The following is a 21,166-nucleotide window of genomic DNA, read 5'->3' on the forward strand; positions in this document are numbered from 1 at the left end:
CACTAAATAGGTGCTTAGCTTTTTAATGCTAAAAATGGGATTTTTAGAAATAACTGGAAAAAAATAAAACTATTAAAATAGGTTGGCCAAAAAGTTCATTCAGGTTTTTGTACCATCATTCATTAGATGGTACAGAAAAACACAAACAAACTTGTTGGCCAACCCAATATATTGATCACAGTATGCATATAACAACTGAATTTTCTTTTATGTGCATGTAGGAAAGTCTAAGAAAAGGGAAATCACTATAACATCAACTGTCATAATGCATTTCTAATTATAAGTAAAATCAATTTAGCTTAACTTGACTTGTAATATATCTTTTGATTTACTCAAAATCGTGCGTATATCCAAACATATATGCCTATATTCTAACAATTTAAAATCCTTAAGAACAATATCAATTTCTGTGATGTTTAACACCTATAATCTTTTCTCAAAAGTATACTCACATGTGATTCATGTGGTGTTATTAAACAAATAATTGAGGATAAAGGTAGACCATCATTTTCAAATGATCAAAGAAATACAAATTAAATGAATAATTTGAGAACATTTATGTTAGTGTGTCTTCAGTAGACCATCAACAATGATGCGTGCATGCATGCTCAGTAGCTTCAGCTGTGTCCTACTCACAGCCCGCCAGGCTCCTCTGCCCATGGGATTTTCTGGCAAGAATACTGGAGTGGGTTGCCATGCCCTCCTCAAGGGTATCTTCCTTCCCCACCCAGGGATCAAACCCGTGCCTCCTGTGTCTCCTCCATTGCAGGCAGATTCTTTACCACTGAGTCACCAGGGAAGCCTAAGCCCCAAAATTATGAAATACATAGAACGTGTCTCATTTATTTAAATGATAAGTAGCTACTATAATCTGGGGCTATTAATTTAATAACATACTGCTTACTCAAAGTGACAAGTCTTTCCCCAAGGTTTTTTTGTATAATCATTTAATGTTCAAATATGTCTGAAGGACATAGTTAATTAACAAATCATGAACAAAAATAACAAAAACAGAAAGCCTAAAATAAAAATCAAATGTGTATATTTAATATATAGCAAGGGATAATGGCCAGATGATTCTTTTGCTTCAGGTTTCTTTTGCTGTCTTTTATAAATATTGGTCATAAAACTCCACAATGCAAGGTATTAGAAGCCATACTTGGATTACAAAGATTTAGGAATAGTCAGTAAATATCACCTGGTAATTTTCTCATGAATGAGACTGGTATGCTACCCCATAAACAAATCTTAACTATTATGATAATTTATTCATCTTCAGTATCATAAGACAGGTTTATATCATAATATAAAATTTTTAGTCTGCCATTATATGTGCATGCTTAGTTGTGTCTGACTTTTTGTTACCCCATGGACTGTAGCCCATTAGGTTCCTCTGTTCATGGAATTTTCCAGGCAAGAATACTAGAGTGGGTTGCCATTTCCTGCTCCAGGGGATCTTTCCAACCCAGGGATCAAACCTGTGTCTCCTGCATTGACAGGCAGATTCTTTTACCACTGCACCACCTAATTTTAGTCTAATTTTAGTCTAAAAATTAGCTATTGCAAATTTGCTATTGTTACTTTATGGCATAAATTTTAAATTTGGCCTATGAGTCAGTGAAACAACTTTCTTCTCTATCAAATAATTTTTATCCACCCAAAAACCTGAATGCAAAATGAGTGTTCTTTAAGAAACTCCATCTTTTAATGGACACTTGATATGTAGGAACAAAAAATTTGAATTCAGAATATCATCAATATTTATTGAAATACAAGGAAGAAAAAAAGTTACAGTTTAGTCAAGTATTACTAAAAAGAAATAAGAAATCTTTCCACAAGTAAGGTCCAAACTGCTATCATAAAATCTTGTTAAAATCTTTAATTTAGTATGTGAATTTCTACCTCACCAAAAAATTCAGTGCTTTATTGGGATATCAGATGAATTCTGAAACTACTTTCAACCTTCTGTCTCTAGGCTTCAACCAACAATCCCTAACCTTTAAGAAGATAAAAATTAAAAATTGAAAGAAGGTTGTATAATAAAATTTGCAAATATTTCTGAGGTGACAAAATGACTAGGAAAAATAATCCTAAAAATAATTCTAAAATATATGAATGTTAATTGTATCTATTATGTGTAATAAAAATATCTTGTATCATAGCCATATATTTTTCTCCCTTCCTTATTATCACCATTCTAGAACATAATGTATTTTATTACCTCTGAATGCTTTTTCGTTTTAAATAATCTCAAGCTCTTGGTCTACTTTCCAAGTTACCATGAGGATATTTACTTAAAATCTATTATTTTCTACTTTTATAAATTCAAGTTAACAGAAGGTAGTACTTTGAGATTCTTTTAAGATTTTTTTTTTCTGAGAAAATTTCACAAGCTATTGGTTGCTTTTGTGTTACCAACAACTAGTATTGAAAATATTAGCCTTCTTATGCTTTAAAAGAATGATTATTCATTTATGTAAATTTGTTTCTCCTTGTTTATGCCTATTGGTGATTTTAAACTGGGTCTTAAGAGATGGATTTCTTGGAAACTTAGACTTTTGGAACTGGAATGGACATTAGAGATCGTCTACTCCAATCCCTTCATTTTATGGTTGGGGACACCGAGCCCAGAAAAGATAGCTGAGTGACTTTGGGCAAGTTTCCTACCAAGTGCCAGAGCCAGAACCAGAAGCCAGGTCTCCTGACTCCCAGTTAGAAGCCAGGTCTCCTGACTTTTAGTCCAAGGATATTTCCATTACACATACACTGACTCTCTATTCTTTGAGGCTGTCTTGGGCTTCTCACACTGATCAAGCTACTTTGTAAATGATCACATTCACCAAATAAAATGCTTCTGATGAAAAATCATGGGACTTTGAAGCATACCTGTGTAATCAGGCTATAATTAATCATGATTTCTCTCTGCCTAGAACATTTCAGGGACTCCTCACTGATCACGCAATAAATTATAAGCTCCTCAACTTGGTCTTCAAAGCAGTATATGCTCTAGCTCCAACAAATCTCATATATCTCCCTGCCCCTCTCCTTGAATCCATGCCATTGACACAAGCTTTCATTCTGTCCTTCCAATGCACCAAACTCCTTCCTATCCCACACATCCCATTCTCTCTGACCAGGCTCTTTCCCATGATTTGTCTGCTTAGCTATTAATTATTCTTTAGATCTCAGTTTCCAATATGTGAAGTAAAAGCCACTCAGTCGTGTCTGACTCTTTACAACTCCCTGGACTGTAGTCTTCCAGGCTCCTCTGTCCATGGGGATTCTCCAGGCAAGAATACTGGAGTGGGTATCCATTCCCTTCTCCAGGCGATCTTCCCAACCCAGGGATTGAACTCAGGTCTCTGGCATTGCGGGCAGATTCTTTACTGTCTGAGCCAACAGGGAAGCCCCTTAAAAAGGATTTCCCCAAGCCCTTATTTGTTTATTTGCCTCACTCCCACCTCCTTGCTTTTACATTCTTATTACAACCTATATCTTACACAGTTTATAGCAAATCCAGTTAATTATTCATTGTCACTTATTTAATATTAATTTCATATTCAATCTACTCCAAGCTCTATAAGAACAGGCACTCTGCCTATTCCTAATCACCACTCCACCCTCCAGTACTCAGAAGACTGTGCTGCAATAGAATGAACACAATAGCTAGTATTTGCCATAGTTAGCTGATTACTATACGCCAGACCTTGCTCTAAAACCGATGATCTCAGCTGACTCTACAACAGTCCTCCTGAGGTTGGTACTACTATTACACTTACTTAACAGATGACAAAACCCAAGCACAGTGCATTCAGATACTTGTCTGGTATCACAAAGCTAGTAAGTGATGGAAATGAGATTTGAATTCAAGCATTCTGATTCCAGAGTCCATTTTATTCAAATTATACATTATGCTGCTACATACTCAAATATTTGTTGAATAAATGAATGAACTTACTCACCAGATCAAATTAATTGTATCACCAGACTGAATAAATGGCATAACACCACCACACATAGAGTTTATGTCAGGCACTATTCTCAGTAGTGCACATATAATTATTTAATCTCACTGCAACCTACTCTCATTACCACTTCATAAATGAGGAAACTGAAGCACAGTGATTAAATAACTTGCCCAAGGTTGTACTGCTAGTAATTGGCAGATCTGGGGTTCAAACACAGGCAGTTTATTCCAAGTCTGTGCCTTACTTTATATACTGCCATGCTTGTGAGAGCCCATATCTGAAAACAGCTTGAAGTCAATAAAATGCTAATATAACAATAATCAGTGAACACACAAAAGAGGAAGGAAACCCATCTGTTTAAGTTAAATTGAGTTCCTCTGTATAATGGAGATAAATGCTTTTCCCTTGAATAAATGAAAGATGGCCCTTCATTCTGGTGGATACAGTTCCATAGCACAGTGAAGGGTATTTCTGGGGCATGATGGATGTTAAGGACGCCTTCTACATTTCTCCTCTCACCCCTTAATTAGGCGTCCTCACAAAAGATACCACCTGCATTTCTATATGTGGTAGCTCTGGTTAGATGACATAAAACTGTCAAAAGCGTGAGGAAAAAGGAAATATCCAAGTCTAGAATAAAGGCTTAAAAAATGAAAAGCAGCATAAAAATCCAGAGCCATGGTGAGCAAAAACAAAAATCTTGCTAAAGTGAGCTCAAACCTCACCAAACCTTGTTAAAATTTCAGATCCACAGCGTGCTCTTCTCTTAAACTCTTTCATTTCAGGGGCTAGAAAGTGAGAATAACAACACTTACCTTGAAGGAATCCTTTCAATAATAAGGTCATGTTGGTGAAATCCTTTCTGTAAATGATAAAGCACCATGCAAATCCTATGTATATTCAATATTCAAACCTCATATCTTATGAACTCTATAAGGATACTTCTCTCAGGGCTTACATCAATTTTGTCCTCTGTGAAAAATTACTAGTGAAATAGTATGTTTTATATGATGACCCTTTAACGGTATGATTCTACTTTGCACATGGTTGAAACTGTATTCTATGACTATGCCAGCACAGTACAAACAAAACAGAAAAAAAGATGCAGCCTTAGCATGAGGCAGTATTTTTCTCAAAGACAGTCCTTTTGGAAAAGTATTTAAAAATAAAAGTGCAATGAAAAGAAAAATTCTAGTTCAAGGTTGGATGACTCCAGTCAGCTCATTTGGACAAAGGAGAGAAGTCATTGTTCCAGAGTCTGGGTTTTCAGCAGTTTTAGAGAGTTGGACATGACTTATCGACTAAACAACAGATGTATTATAAAACGAGAGCAAAGAAGTCAAGTTTTAGAAACCAGATTTCACAGACTGTGGCTCATGTGCAGTGTCAAAAGAATAGGCCAAACTGCCTAGTTGCATGAAAGAAAAGTAAAAATAAATCAGATCAGCAAGCGTGTAGATAAAATAAGCAATTTGATCACACAGTTCCACATTTCAGTGCATTATATTGGAATAACTAGGCACAGTTAATGTAAGAGACATTGGGAAATTCATTTAAATTTTCCATATGCTTCAGGTATCCCAGAGGCAATATGAAACTGATGAGTTTTTCTTTCTAAGGTGCTGTCACATGCTTAGGAGAAGGATATTACAGGAGTAGGGGAATAAACGTGTTATCTTTGCTGACAAAACGAGGTCTCATAACCTTACCTAACAGGTTGGTTAACCACAAGGCCAGATCTTCTTTCATCGGCAGCAAATTAGCTTCATGTCTGCTAGCCAGCCACTGGCTATACTGATGCATATCAGAAAGGCCAGGTCCACTGCGTACCTTTGGGCTCAGAGCAGTGCACATTATTTATCCACTTGTAATACCTGTTTTGGAAACAAAAGAGCAATTGCTTTTTATACAGACTTCTCTTGTTAAAATCTTGCTAAAAATGGCACAGTAAGGAACAGGATCTGCAGACGCTTGGATGACAAGTCAGGTTATTACTTGTTAACCCCCCAAGAAACACTGTTTGCTCTATCAGTACTAGCCCTTGTCGGTTTTGACCAACTACTTGATCAGAAACACCAGCAATCAAAGGTCAAATAGAAAAATCAAACAGTAAGCTCTATGCTTGTGTAAAACCTTATGTCTGGAAAAAAGTCAGTTTTGAAAGCAAGAAATTCCATTAAAATTTTGGTATCCAAATTGTAAACCTCCATTGTTTGGGTTAATTTTTGAAGCCATAAATTTCCACAGAATTTTAGGACTGAATACTAGCAATGACAGTATTTAGAAAATTTCTTATCAACATATGATCACTGCTCTTCAAACTATTACCTATGAGATTAAGCATAGTACTCGGTTCTTCACAGATGGCCAAGCAATCATGTATTTACACTTTAAAAGAGTTGGGTTGGACACAGGGGAGCTTGCGATTTTTTTAAAAATTTTTAATTGAAGAATAATTGCTTTACAATGGTGTGTTAGTTTCTGCTGCAAAAACATGAATCTGCCATAAGTATGCATATATAGTTAATGGAAACAAAACCCAAAGAAGAATGGTGACAACCAAAATCATATGGTTGGATCATGGAAGAGTCAGGTTTGAACTTGGGTCTTCATACTCTAAGACCATTACTGTTTTCTGAATGACACATTTGATAATAGTGTCATCAAGTACCCATATTATAATTCAGGAATTGCACCTTAATTCTAATAAACACCATCACAGGTTTTCTTTTGTCTTACTTTGTACCTTCCCACTTCATAAGTGTTGCATACCAGGTTTATTTGTAATCATCTTTAGTGTAAAAGTAATTACATATATCTACACAACAAGAAATAAATTCACTCACCTATGAGTAACACAGTCCTCAAAGTGGGTTGCAGGGGAAAAAAATGTATGAATATATACTTGGCCTTGAATGTAACACTACATTCATTTTTTGCATTATTTATACAAGCTAAGACTATAGATATAATAATGGGGTAGTAAAGTAATAAACTCATAAGTTTAACTATGTGTTGAACTCCATTCTACATGCAAATAGTGCCTATAAAATAACCAAATGTATTATGACTGAATAAAATGAAAATGTTTGCAACTGGCAAGAAGTAAATTTTATATGCTATAATGGGGTTTTCAACTGTATTTATTACTAGTGGTACTTTAAGTTTACTGGTATAAGTTGTATATATCCATGTTGGTTTTAAAATTTGAAACTTTACATAGCATTCTTTTCCAATTAATCTCAAACACTTCTCAGCCTAGGTTAATTTTTGTCTTTTAAAGACAGCTTAAAAAAAAAATAAGACATTGGTATTCACAAAAATGTAAAATGTGATGGTCTTCCAAACGTTTTGCTGTAGCCCTAGAAGAGGCTGCTGGGAGCACGAGTAAATACCTAAAAAGTGTCATCAACATGTAATTTAAAAGCACAATTTCATTTCCAAACAAATTATGCTCTGAATAATCTTTTTTTTTTGCAAAAAAAAGAATTACTGTAAATTTTCTTTGAAAATATCTTCTATAAATCTCTAAAGTGGTAACTAGTGAAAATGTGCAATATTTTAACACATCTTGCCCTATTCTATTAAATTGTCATTTGTCATTATAGGTGCCAGGATATTGCAATTGTCTATTTTCTTTTGCAGTTTATCATGACATTATTCATATAAAGTCCTAGAAGTTTTCTCCAAAACCTGTGATTAAACCAGAAACCTAAAATATTTTTGCTCTTGTTCTTTAAAAAATAGGTCCAATCCCAGGAAAACAAAACACCTCCCAGTACATGTTTAGGATTCCTACAAGCTAAGCTAGCCTCAGAAATAAACATTTTAATAATACATTTAAGCACATGATTCATACATTTAAATAACTAATTGAAATCTTAAAAGGGTTACCTCTAAAATGCCTTTCTTCTCAAGACACAATCTCTCCCACTACTTTCCTGAAAGTGAGAAGTGGGAGTTCAGTAACTTTACCTACATCCTATCATGGGCTCTGCAACTTCCATTGAAGCATCAGAGTCCTATTCTGCTTTGTAAAAGCAAGAAGACACCTCAAATTCTTAAGCTCATTGTCCAGCAGAGAATTCATCAAGGGATAGTTTACAGTAAGCCTAACGGCGTGTAACAGTTTCAATGAGCCAGAGGGACAAATCTGTCCCCTCAATACTTCTAAACAGTGAAGTTTTTATTTTCCTTGACAGTGGCACATTTATTTCTCATGTAGTCTGCCCTGTATTTTGCCAGAAATGTAATTCAAACTATCTTCTAATATTTACAGATGATTATTAAGTCAAAACAATAATTCAGCAATGCTTGTTAATGCTGCTTTGTGTATAATCAAAATTATATAAAAAATTTTTTAAAAAAAGAATTATATTTTCCCAGATGATAAAGGTGGAGAAAGAAGGTTTAGTGGGTAATTGGCATTTGATAGAAGTTAAATGATTAAACATATGCCAAATATGTAGACATCTAAAGTCACTCATAGATGGGGACTCTTGTTTAAGGAACTCTTCTTTTTTAAGTCCCTTTTGAAAAAAACTTAGGATTTTCATCCAAATTCTTCTGATCCTTTTTTCACATTTTCAAACACCATCAAACTTGGCTTGACTCTATGGTTTAGCTGAGAGTCACTACATGGTGGTCTTGGATTTAAATAAGGCTGAGATATGAATAGGAAAGATGGGCATGGACCCAACTAGCAGGACCAAAATTTGGACTGTGAAAGAATTACCCATGGTGAAGCAGTTTCCAAATGAAAGGATTAAATTGGGGTAAGCAAAGGTCAAATAAATTTAAATTATCCAGATAAAAAGATCACTACAGGATTATAAATGTTTTATAATTTCCAACAAATGTTTAATCCATCTGAATGAGTAGAATTAGCTCACAAAGAACAGATTACAAGGAAAAGGTCATCTCTGATCTTTTGAATACATTCAAAAGTATGTGAAAACCACTAGAGATGCAAAGGGGTAGCTTCCAAAGATAGGAAAGAAAAAAGTTTTTTCCAGAACATATCTAAATACTGGAAGATGTTACTATTAAAATTTCTATAATCTAAATATTTTAAAACTTGATAAGTAACTTTGGTAATACAAAGCAAAATCTATGCTTTGAAAAAAAGGAGTAAGGATTCAAAAGCTTCTTCTATGTCTTCTCCAAACTTTATGGGTCTATTGAAAAATGGATAAATCAACCCTCAGGATTTGGAATTCAGAAAAATAAAACTTAAAGGGAAAAACATGCAGAAATTTAATACAAAATTCTTCAAAGAATGTGTGTGTGTGTGTGTGTTTTTTTTCCTTTCTTTCCATAGAAGTGATTCTGGAATAATCATTATGAATATGATGAGACTTGAACTAGCCCAGGGGGAAGAAGAAAAAATTAATGACTCCATAAGTAAAATATCACATGTTTAAAGACTCAGTTTAGTCTGTTGTTTCAGAATCCCAGTTGAAGACATCAGTTTTGACTCTGAAGAAAAGTCACCTAGACTTTTTTGCCACCTAGAGGTGTTCTTTGATTATAATCAAAATGGTTTCTGATCTCTCTAGTCTTTGTTGATGTTATATAAAAAAAAAATCATAATATTGCATGGAAAATAAATTGGAAAGAAAGAAAAATAAGAACAAAGTGATAAGTATACCCCTACTGTCTGATATTTAACTCTGTTAAGAAGCCTTACTAATAGAATATTAGAGCTGGAATCAGAAGTCCTGAGGTCAAATACTAGCTGTACCACCTCGCTGTTTAGTATTTGTTCAATTCTCTTCTAGCCCTGTGACTTTTTCTCTTTGTACTTGAGTTTTCCAGTATGTATAATGGAGGCTAACACCCTACATATACTTGTGAAAATGAAATATTTGTGTCAGTATTTGGCGTATATTTTATATTCAACAGATACTTGCTAAATTGAAATCATCACCATAGGAAGGATGCCGAAATAAAGCTTCCATTGACTTATTTTAAAAAGAAAGAAATTTTGTAACAAAATAGGGATACTTTGCAGAACTCTAAATCACTAAGAAGAGACAAAGCAAAGGGGGGAGAAATGAAAACTGATAAAGTATTGATGAAGAATTCCTGGCAGTCCCAGTGGTTACCACTCTGCACTTTCAGTACTGAGGGTGAGGCTTCAATCCCTAGTCAGAGAACTAAGATTTTGCAAGAGGAATGGTACAGCAAAAAAAAAAAAAGAAGAAGATAAAGTATTGGTGAAATAAAACCATAAATAACTGAAAATCCCAACTTTTCTTCATATTGAGAGGTATGAAGACCCCAAGATGATGAATGAAATGTTGAGCTCCAAGATGGGTAATTTAAATGTATTTTTGACAGCAAATTTGAAGTGTAACATATTACACTTCATTTTAGCATCAAAGACTTATAAGCCATTAAGATAGAGGAGTGCCATATCTCTTAGATTAAATGTGACATGATGTCACCCCCCCCCAACACACACACACAGAGATGCCTAACTGTGGCCATTTAAAACAGAGTGCTAATGAACCCACAGTCAGGGGTCCTATCACTAAAGGCCACCTTTGTTCTAATTTAGAGAATTGACCTCACTTCTATCTAGTCAGTTTTGTGTGTTATAGGAGTAAAGCATGATGAAAACAAAGTTGATAGGCCAATAACACTCTTTTAAAATGAAAAAATAAAATAAAATAAAAACACCTTAAACCAAACACCCTTCAAAATTCCCAACGTAGAAAATGCTATCTTTCAAGTTAAACTCAAAGAATTAACAACCAAGGATGGCTCTAGATGGCTCTTTCATCATTCTGAGTCCTTTACATCTATGGGATTCATTTTGGCTGACCAATAATAGCTCTACAAAGCTATATATTCTCAACCAACGTCAGGAATGCAAAATTTTATAGAGAAAAGTCCAAAATTTAATCAGAAATGTAATTTTAGATCTTGTAAATGGAACTTCACTTCTGGCTAAGGGGAGTGAGCAACTTGTCTGAAATTGAAAAGCATTGAAAAACTTGTCAAGCATTAAGGCAAAATGACACTTGTTACTACTTTTTCTAATTATGTAATGAAATCTTTAAACTCAAATGGATCTTAGATTTACCAGCCAAATTCCTGGTAATTAAAAAGGGACTGTAGGCTTAAGACCTTTTGGCCAAAGGAACAAGTCTATTTAGTCACAGTCATTAAATGTATCCTATCCAAGCCCTCCTGCTAGGATATGCTAACACTCAAAGAATGCTAACTCTCTTTCAGGAGTGTCTTTCTTACTGTTCAGCCCCATGATGATTTGCCTTGAACCAAATGATGGTACACCTGCAATAATAATTCTTTCTCAAATCATGACCAAAAAATTAAGACTGAGTGGGAATTAATTTCTTATATTTTCTTGGCATAAAAGATATTTAAAGTTTTGCTGTTTTTTTTTTTTAATTCTACTAAACCATTCTTTCAAACAGTTTAGCTCCAGTTTTTGGACTCCTACCAGATAAATTTCAGACTTTATTTGAATAGAAAGCCATCTGAAAGTCATTAATCAATTAGGATATTTAAGGACTTACATCCAAATCCATCTAAGTTGAACTTTAATTCATAAAAAGATGTTGTTGTGTGTGTGTGTCTGTGTGTTGTTTGCAATAAAAAAGATTTGTCTTCCATAACTATAACGTAGTTGAGAGTTAGCAGAGTTCTACATTCTGTTGAATATATATGTACTCTCATGTAAGGGGAGAACGTAAGTAAAAACTCAACTGACTTGACTGAAAAGCTTTAGGACAGAAACATTACACAGGCATCTTACTCTTTTTGCCAAGAGATATTTTCTACCTTTCTCCAGTTCTTTTCTCTAGTCAGAAAACACTGAGTGGAAAATCTTGATGGCTGTCTAGCAGAAATTAAAGGTAACAGCAGGATCTCTGTACCACCATATCAAAACCACAAAGATACCAAAATAACCTTACCATGGCTCCAGTTTTAACTCCCCCTGCAAACAAATTTGTTAGAGTCTCATTGTTTAGTTTCAACCAAGGTAACTTTGGCCTTCCAAAGGCTCCAAAAGTCTATAAATACACAGCAGGCTTATGGGCTTGAAGCAACTTTCTAAAATTATGCATAACATACTTAAATATAAGACCTGACATTTTGCCATAACTGCAAGTTTAACTAAGATTTCCTACCAAGGTACTAGGAAACTCAGTGGCAATCACACAACCTTTTGCACCAGATGAAATTGTGTCTTGTGAATTGATTTCCCAGGAAAGCACAGTCCACATCACAAAAGTATGGTGGTTAGTGCTAAAATGAAGAACGAGACCCCAAGTTTAGCAGCACAGAAGCTGAAATGCAAGGTTTCAGAGTCCACTCAGGGAGTCTATGCAAAGGCTGCAGTGCGCATTGCCAAGGCTGCCAGTCCCATGCCTCAGATCTCTGTCCCTTACCTTGTCTTAGGCAGTGAGAACCAGGATGCCCATGTTGGAGAAGACCACCACAGTCACCACCTCCTCCTCCTCCACAGTTAGGGGGGAGCATTCCTTGAGAAGGAACTCATTGATCAATTTCAAAGACAGGCTGGGCAAACCAGATTCCAGCTGGAGTTAATCAGTGTCCACACTGCTAAGAGGCTGGGAGAGAAAGGCAGTGAGCAGATGGGATGGTTCTCAGCCTGGCCTCTGTGAATCTCAGGGGATAGGTGGGGAAGGAAGGTGGACTTCCTCTGCCTGGCTGGCACCTCCGACCTGTCTGAGCCTTTAACACTAGGAGGCCTAATGGGTGTTTCTGGCACATGCAGATCTTATTTCCTGGGCAAAGATCTCCCAGAGTTGATCTGGCTTTGCTGGAGTGGGATCTTGGGGAGAGGGAGATGACAAGAGAGATGGTAAAACTTTGCAAACGCTTGACTGGAAGAGGTTGAAGATGCAGGGGCTGAGAGGGTGAAGATGAAAAGAGTGGTTGGGAGGAAAGGCTTTGATTTCCAAAAAGTTTAATGGGAGAAAAATGGACAACCACTCCCCCTTCCTAACCGCATTATACCATAAGGTAGAAAACAGAATCTGCTAACCTCTGCTTTTGTTTCCTCTATATTCAAGACAGTAGAAATGTCTGGACTAGGTTGTGTGTGTGTGTGTGTGTGTGTGTGTCTGTGTGTCTGTGTGTGTGTGTGTGTGTGTGTGTGTGTGTGTGTGTGTCTGTGTGTGTTTAGTCGCTCAGTCGCGACTGACTCTTGGCGACCCCATGGACTGTAGCCCTCCAGGCTCCTCTGTCTATGAGGATTCTCCAAGCAAGAATACTGGAGTGGGTTGCCATACCCTCCTGCAGGGGATCTTCCCAACCCAGGGATCGAACCCAGGTCTCCCGCATTGCAGACGGATGACTTACCATCTGAGCCCCCAGGCAAGTCCCCGTATAGGCTAATGGCAGTTTATTCGTCTTATAGAATTTAATCTTGATAGGATAGTTAATGCTTCCAAAGCCAAGCTGGCTCCTTGGCTCCCCCACACAACTCCAGATTCCAAAACCTTGCTCTTTGGATGCAAAAATCTCCCCAAAGGGGCTTGATTCATAGACTAACCTAGCGTTTGTTTACCCACGTAATAAAAGCTCAACTCTGTCAAACTCATCAATGGGCCACAGCATCACCCAAATCGCGCGTGTCACACTCTTTCCTCCCATCCCATCCTCCTGGACTCAAGTAAAACACTCAGGATCAATCCACTAAGACCATCCCCCGTCCGCCCTCCTCTCCTCCATGAGATTCAACGCTGAGCAGGCAAACAGAGACCCTTCTGCGAGACTGCCTGAGTGCATTTACGATCGTGCTAATTAGAAGTCCCTACTTCTGTCGCTGGTTGGCTGAGCCGCCCCCAGCGTGGGTTTCTCTAGGCGGCGGTCGCTGGGACTCCTCCACAATAGAGCTGAGGACCACATGGTTGCTTCCGGGGAATCCGAGGGTCCCCCACCGCAGTGATCACCCACCCAGCGCCAGAGCCCGTCCCGCAGTCCGCAGCTCGCCACCCTTCCCATTCGCGTCCCCGAGGTTATTTGCCAGGACGCCCCCACCGCCCCCGCCGTCCCCCGAGCTCGGCTGCAGAGTGCGCGCACCGCGGCTGCAAGGGGGCGGCGGCGGCGGCGTCTGCGAGCGGGGCCCGCCCGCCTGCTCACCCCGCGTCCGGAGCTGGGCTGCTGGCGGCGCTCAGCGGCGCCGGGGCTGCGGGCTGGGCTGGCGCGGCGTCTCGGGGCCGGCCCCCTCCCTGCGCGCGTGCTGCAGCAGCGGCTCTCCGCACCCAGGCAGCCCGGCGGCGGCGGCGGCGGCGGCAGCTCCAGCCGCACGGCCCCTCTTCATACTTCTCTGATGGCTCCTCTCGGTGCTGTTTGGGAAAACGATTTTTACCCCCGCCCCGCTGCCAGAAACAGATTTCCTACATTTCATCAGTCCACGCAGACCGAGCGGAAGTCAAATGCTTACTTTTTCTGGTGGACAGCAAACGCAGTTGACACTGATTTACCCTTCAAACGGGGAGAGATTGTATTACAAGCCCTTGGCAGCAATTCCGAGGTTGGGGCCAAGCTCCAGCCCCCTCCAGGTCCCCCAAACACTAACCTAAGAGAGAAGGGGGCGGGAGAGGCGGGGGTGGAGGGTGGGGGTGGAGATCATATTTAACTCGGGGTTTTTCACAGTCAATGGCTTTAGCACAATATTAAAATTGGGTGTTGGAAAAGTTTTGCTTTCCTGGCCAGTGATTTTTGCAGACTCGGAGGCATGAGCTTTCCAGTAACTTCGGCCACTCTTTGTTCCAAATTGAACAGTTTGATTTCTTACAATTCCCTTTAAATATCAGATTGTATAAGAGGCTGTTATTCACGGCGGCTGTTTTCGCTTCGCACAAGGAAATACAATTCCACCCTTCCTTTTCTCAGCCTGGGCTCAGGATTACGTTGAATGTCACAGACAATTTTCTCCAACTATGGTTTATTAGGGCACTATTCTGAGATGAAAAGTCTTCCTATGAAGCAGACAGATGTCCAAGTGTCCGTCTCCTTCATCTCTAGTAGGCATGTGACCTCTTGAACTCAGGGTTCTAATTCCCTCCAGTTACTCCTTTCCGTGTAATGTTGCTGAAAAGGATCACACTTTTTGTTGTTGTTGTTCATATGTTCATCAGTTTCACAAGCATCTCCATCCAAGGATGATATGGCACAAGTATTCTAATCTTGTCTTGGATACCATGCTTAAAAAGGTGAAGCTCAGCTGGTAAGGAATCCGCCTGCAAATGCAGGAGACTCCTGTTTGATTCCTGGGTGGAGAAGATCTCCTGGAGAAGGGATAGGTTATTCACTCCAGTGTTCTTGGGTTTCCCTGGTGGCCCAGAGGGTAAAGAATCCACCTGCAATGCAGGAAACCTGGGTTCCATGCCTGGATTGGGAAGATCTCCTGGAGGAGGGCATGGCAACCCACTACAGTGTTCTTGCCTGGAGAACCCCATGGATTCCACAGTCCATGGCTCTGCAAAGAGTCCAACACAACAGAGCACAATGCACCACCACCCCACCCCAACCTCCCCCACACCTCACATACACAAAATAGAAACTACCTGTGCATGGACAATAGCCAAGTGATGTGGATAATTTTAGATATAATTGGAAAAATGCATTTTGCACATATTGTTGCTTTCATCTGGAAATGGTTATTTGCTCTAAAACATCTAGAAACTTCATCAGTTCTTTGGTTGTAGTAGCAGGGCAAATCATGAAGAAGGGGAGAAAACAGATGGAAAAGTTTGGTGAAACTGAACTCCAGGCTTTTTATTTGAGTTCAATTGGGTATTGCAGTTAGCTCCAGATTTCTCCTTGGGCTTCCCCATAAAAGCGGGGCAGGGAAGCCATTCCTCATTTTAAGGAGAAACAGCATCATAAAAAGGCCTACCTTACTGCTTACATATGCCTCAACAAGAACAACAAAACATACAGAATGGATTACTGATGAATTTGAGTAATCACTGTCAAAATAACATTTTTTCAAAATTTAACCAGATAGATATGGGTGTTCCTAGAGCCCCAACAAGGAACTGTTTCTAAACCTATAAAATTTAAGTAAAATCAAACATCCTTGACAATTTTTCATGATCAAAATATCACAAGCCAATAAATTCAGTATCTCCAAGGCATATAAGAGTTTAAAAAGTTTAACACCTAAATTTTCAAAAGCTCAGATTCTCTTCTACTATGTATATCAATTTTCCTGTCACATCATTCAATATTGATATTTTAAAAAGTAAAGTGCAAAGACAATAATTTTGTTGATTAAGGGAATTTGTTAAATCCAACTTGGGACAGTCAGGAGCACTGGGAGAGGATCATCATTCAAATTACCCCCTTCTATGCCTCTTTTTTCCAGGTATTTTACATTTTAAATTCTGCATTATATCAGACCCTCTGTCATTTGAGCAAAAGCCAAAAGAAAAATACTAGGAGAAATATGTATTTCCTCTCCTAGTATCTAAGAGTTGACACTGAATATTGAATATTCTTCTGGTGACAAAAGTGAAGTAACACAAAAGATTTCTGAAGAGGCAGCAAAGTTCCATTTTCATTTGATTTTTTCCACTTGATCTTTGTGTTTTTGAAAATCAAATTTCTACTTATATATTCCAACCAGTCACTTATAAAAATTTGTCAGAAAACCTTTTTGTCCAAGAATTCTCTTGCCTTGTTCTCAACCTAAACACATTTATCTTAGGAAATCCTAGTGATTCGATGATAACTTCCCTCATGTCAAGGTCAAGGAAGCAAATGTCTCACCTGAGTGAAAAGTGTCTAAATACATTCTTGAAGCAAAATGGCATAAGTGGGGATGTAAACTGATACAACCATTATGGAAAACAGTATGGAGTTTTCTTTAAAAAACTAGGAATACATCTACCATATGAACCTGCAATCCCGTTACTGGGCATACACACTGAGAAAACCATAATTCTAAAAGACACGTGTACCCCAGTCTTCATCACAGCAATATTTATAACAGCTAGCACATGGAAGCATCCTAGATGTCCACAGACAGATGAGTGGATAAAGAAGTTGTGGTACATTTATACAATGGAATACTACTCAGGCATAAAAAGGAACAAATCTGAGTCAGTTGTAATGAAGGTGGATGAACCTAGAGCCTCTTATACAGAGTGAAGTAAGTCAGAAAAACAAGTATCATATATGAACATCCATCTATGGAATCCAGAAAAATGTTACTGATGAACCTAGTAGAGAATGGACTTTGGACACAGTGAGGGGAGGGCAGGGTGGGATGAACTGAGAAAGTAGCACTGACATATATACATTATCATGTTTAAAATAGATTGTTAGTAGGAAGCTGCTAAATAACACAGGGGACACCTGGTACTCTGTGATGACCTAGAGAGGTGGGATGAGGGGAGGGAAGGGAGGCTCAGGAGGGAAGATATATATATATATACACACACACATATACATATATATATATACACACACATTATATATATATATAGCTATACATATACATATCTATACATACATACACACACACACATAATTACATATATATATATATATATAACTATGGCTGACTAGCTTATAGCAGAAACCAACAAAAAATTGTAAGGCAATTCTCCACAAATTAAAAAAAAGTGTTCAGTGAGTGTAAATTATTGTCTAGACAATAAAGACAATCTAGTTAATAATAAAAAAAAAGTCAAACCAAATTGAAAGAAAACAAACTTTTGTTTTCCTTTTAAAGTTATCATAGCTTTGAAGACTCTAATATTGAGAATTCCTGGGTTACTATGTGTATCAGATATCTGAAATTTCAATGTTGTCTTGAACAGGAACCATGCCTTTTCTCTAAATGTAAGGATAAGATGTTTCGAGAGAACAGCATCGAAACATGTATATTATCTATAGTGAAACAGATCACCAGCCCAGGTTGGATGCATGAGACAGGTGCTCGGGCCTGGTGCACTGGGAAGACCCAGAGGGATCGGGTAGAGAGGGAGGTGGGAGGGGGGATCGGGATGGGGATTACATGTAACTCCATGGCTGATTCATGTCAATGTATGACAAAAACCACTACAATGTTGTGAAGTAATTAGCCTCCAACTAATAAAAATAAATGAAAAAAAAAGTAAGTATATATACATATGAGTGTATATATACATATATGTTTAAAGTGAGCAATACAATTTTTTTTTCCTTATTTATAGGCTAACTTCCCCTCACTCCTCAACCCCGACTCCCCACTCATGGAAATAATTACACTCACTTATTCTAAAAAGTGGGACAAACCTTCAATACATGATGGAGATTACTGAGAATTTTGAAATAAGTTAAATAATGTGGGAAGAGACACTGGATTAAAGTAAAATAAATTTCCAAAGGTGACCAAGACATTCTTACATCCCTGAATAGCTTCAAAAGGGCACTTAAAGATGACAAGTGGTAGCTTGAGATGTAAGAAAAATGATACAGAAAGCACCATAAAGACATGCAATAGTACTGAAGAAATGTAATAAGTGGATGAATTCACTAACTTAAAGCAATGTAATAAGTGAAAACATTTATTTATGTTTTACTGAAATAATTTATTAGGGATGTAAAATATATTTTCCAACCTAGCTAGTGTCTTGGCCTATGATATAGGCTTTCAATTGCTTTACATTGAAATAAAATTTTTCAAATGTCATAAGACAAACAAAGTGGATTGTATAAGTCCTAGTATGAAAATTACAAAAAAAAAAAAAAGCAAATTACAAATACTGTTAGGGATAAAAAGTCAATGCTATTACTTTTCATCATTGTTCATACATAAAACTACAAAGGATAAATTGGAGAAATTTCTCAGGAAAAGTTTAAGATTTACTCTCAGTGTGATATGCAACTTACCCTCAATGGAGAACTTTAAACTTTATAAGTATAACACAACAGTAGCACAGATATCCGTTCCCTACTGGGCAAAACCCATATTTTTGCAAAATGTGTGTTATATATGAGCACATGTCTTCTAATTTTTACACAGGGGATAGATTGAAATCATTTCATGAAATATATCATTTGTCTTGTATAGTTTAAAAATATCCTATGCAATATATATAGTTATGTGATTTTTCTTGTATAGCTCAGAGTTGTGTTTTTTATTTTTCCAAATATTTGTGTGGTTTGTTTCTAAATCTTTTATTAAAATATCATACTATCCTAATTGAAATAAGTTTGAATTTAATGTCTAAATGAAATATTTTTATAAATTTTATATATTTACACTGCTCTCATCTCCAGTATCTTAAATACCATTAAGCCTTAGAGTAGGTGCTCAATAAATAATTGTTGAATGGACAGATGACCATTACAGAAAAAGCCAATCTGTTAGGAGGCTTACTACCTAATTGGTTAGATTTTTATATATTGTTTTTGTATTTAGTAGTTTGGAACTGGAATAGAAAAAAATAATTTTAAAATAACATTATAAATGATGCTTTCATTTCCAAGTTCGAATCATTTCATCTGGTTAAATGCAAATAGATTTCAGTAAAACAGATGCATGCCTCTGTGCCAGGCTTATAAATGAGGTCAGTCTGTGTCACTTGTCACTTCATTAAAAACCAAGGTTGATCTGGACTCAAGGTTTAATCATAACCAATACTATGAGTGAGTGAAAAGTAATAGAAATTATTACTACTTCAGGGGCTTTCAAACTTTTTTTTACCATGATCTACAATAAGAAATACATTATGGAACAGACATATGAAACCACACTCACAACACAACCAAAACATGTTTCACAAAACAGTACTTATCTTCCCCAATTACTGCACTCTGATATTTTTCTGTTTGGTTTTAATCTTTTCTATGCCATTCAGTTGAAAAGAAATGCTGTTGTGGAACTACTAAATGTATTTCACAACCCACAATTTGAAAAAAAAAAAAATGACTTAAAAACTAAGCTGAGGAGAAAAATCAATCAAAATTGAGGTAGGACATCAATGAACAGATGGTTTCATTATAAAGAACAAAACAGATGTGCATACATATATTCTCAGCAGTAGACGACATGATGTAATGTCCGTCACAATATCCCCAGCACTGTACACCTCACACCTCCATGCCTTTGCTCATGCTGACTCGAATGATCTTTACCTTTTACTTTCTCCCTTTGAAGAAATCAGATTTCTTCTTCCATGAGGATCAGCTTAATCATCACCCTTTTTGTGGTTCTCTTGATCTCCCTGGCAGAACATTGCTGTGCCTCTGGGTCCAGTGCTCTGGGATATTTTCTATTTCTTTTATACTTCATTGAGAATGTAGTATCGTGATTGTTTTCTTATGCATCTATCTCCTGTACTAAATTGTAAGTCCCTAGAGAGCAGGAACTCCCTAGGTTTGATGAGGTTCAAGCAGGTTGGTGAGACAGATACAGGAAGGGGGAAATGTGCCCATCAAATGGGAACTAAATGGAAATCCCTCTGTAAAGATGGCAACAGCTATTAATTTTGCATCATGGCGGATAGACACATTTACATTATAAGTGAAATTTTACTGTCACATTTCTTGGGACTCTACTGCAAGTAGACATTGGTACAGTTATCCATTTGTCTTTAACCCTGATAATCATAAATTTAGGATGACAGGTTTTCCTCCACTTATAATGGGGTTACTTGTGTCATTTAAGTTGAAAATATTGTAAGTTAAAAACACATTTAATATACCTAACCTACCAAATGTCATAGCTTAGCCTAACCTATATTATACATGCTCAGAACACTTACGTTAGTTTACAGTTGGACAAAATCATCTAACACAAAGCCTATTTTATAATACAGTATTGAATATCTCATGAAATTTATTGACGACTGTGCGAAAAGTGAAAAAGAGAATGGTTGCATGGGTACAGGATGGTTGTGAGTGTATCATTTGTTTACACAGACGGTCACATGACTGACGAAGAGCTGTGGCTGCCCGGCATCATGAGAGAGTAACAGAGTATCACCAGCCTGGGAAAAGATAAAAATTCAAAATTTAAAGCCTGCTTTCTACTGAATGCATTTTGCTTTGGCACCATCTTAAAATCAAAAAATCTTAAGTTGAACCATCCAAAGCTGAGGACCATCTGTATTTTGTTGAAAGATGAGAAAATTTGCTGAAACTTCCATTACTGAAACTGTAACTTACACAAACATGGAATCTTTGCTACTGCTGAT

The 21,166-nt window shown here is 37.2% G+C and overlaps 1 protein-coding gene across 4 annotated transcripts in view; it reads right to left on the minus strand.

Moving 5' to 3' along the window:
- GAS2 (growth arrest specific 2) overlaps positions 1 to 21,166 on the minus strand; it is a 169,541-nt gene that overhangs the window by 126,124 nt on the left and 22,251 nt on the right. For 3 of the 4 annotated variants that reach the window (XM_065937228.1, XM_065937225.1, XM_065937227.1), the window contains exon 2: positions 5,678 to 5,842. In XM_065937228.1, the coding sequence (XP_065793300.1) occupies positions 5,678 to 5,822 (145 nt within the window). In that variant the 5' untranslated portion in view covers positions 5,823 to 5,842. Of the gene's footprint in view, positions 1 to 5,677; positions 5,843 to 14,111; positions 14,308 to 21,166 lie in introns of those variants that run through there. The other variant, XM_065937226.1, reaches the window with a different exon arrangement.

Source organism: Muntiacus reevesi, chromosome 5, assembly GCF_963930625.1.
Source record: "Muntiacus reevesi chromosome 5, mMunRee1.1, whole genome shotgun sequence".
Taxonomy (NCBI): Eukaryota; Metazoa; Chordata; class Mammalia; order Artiodactyla; family Cervidae; genus Muntiacus; species Muntiacus reevesi.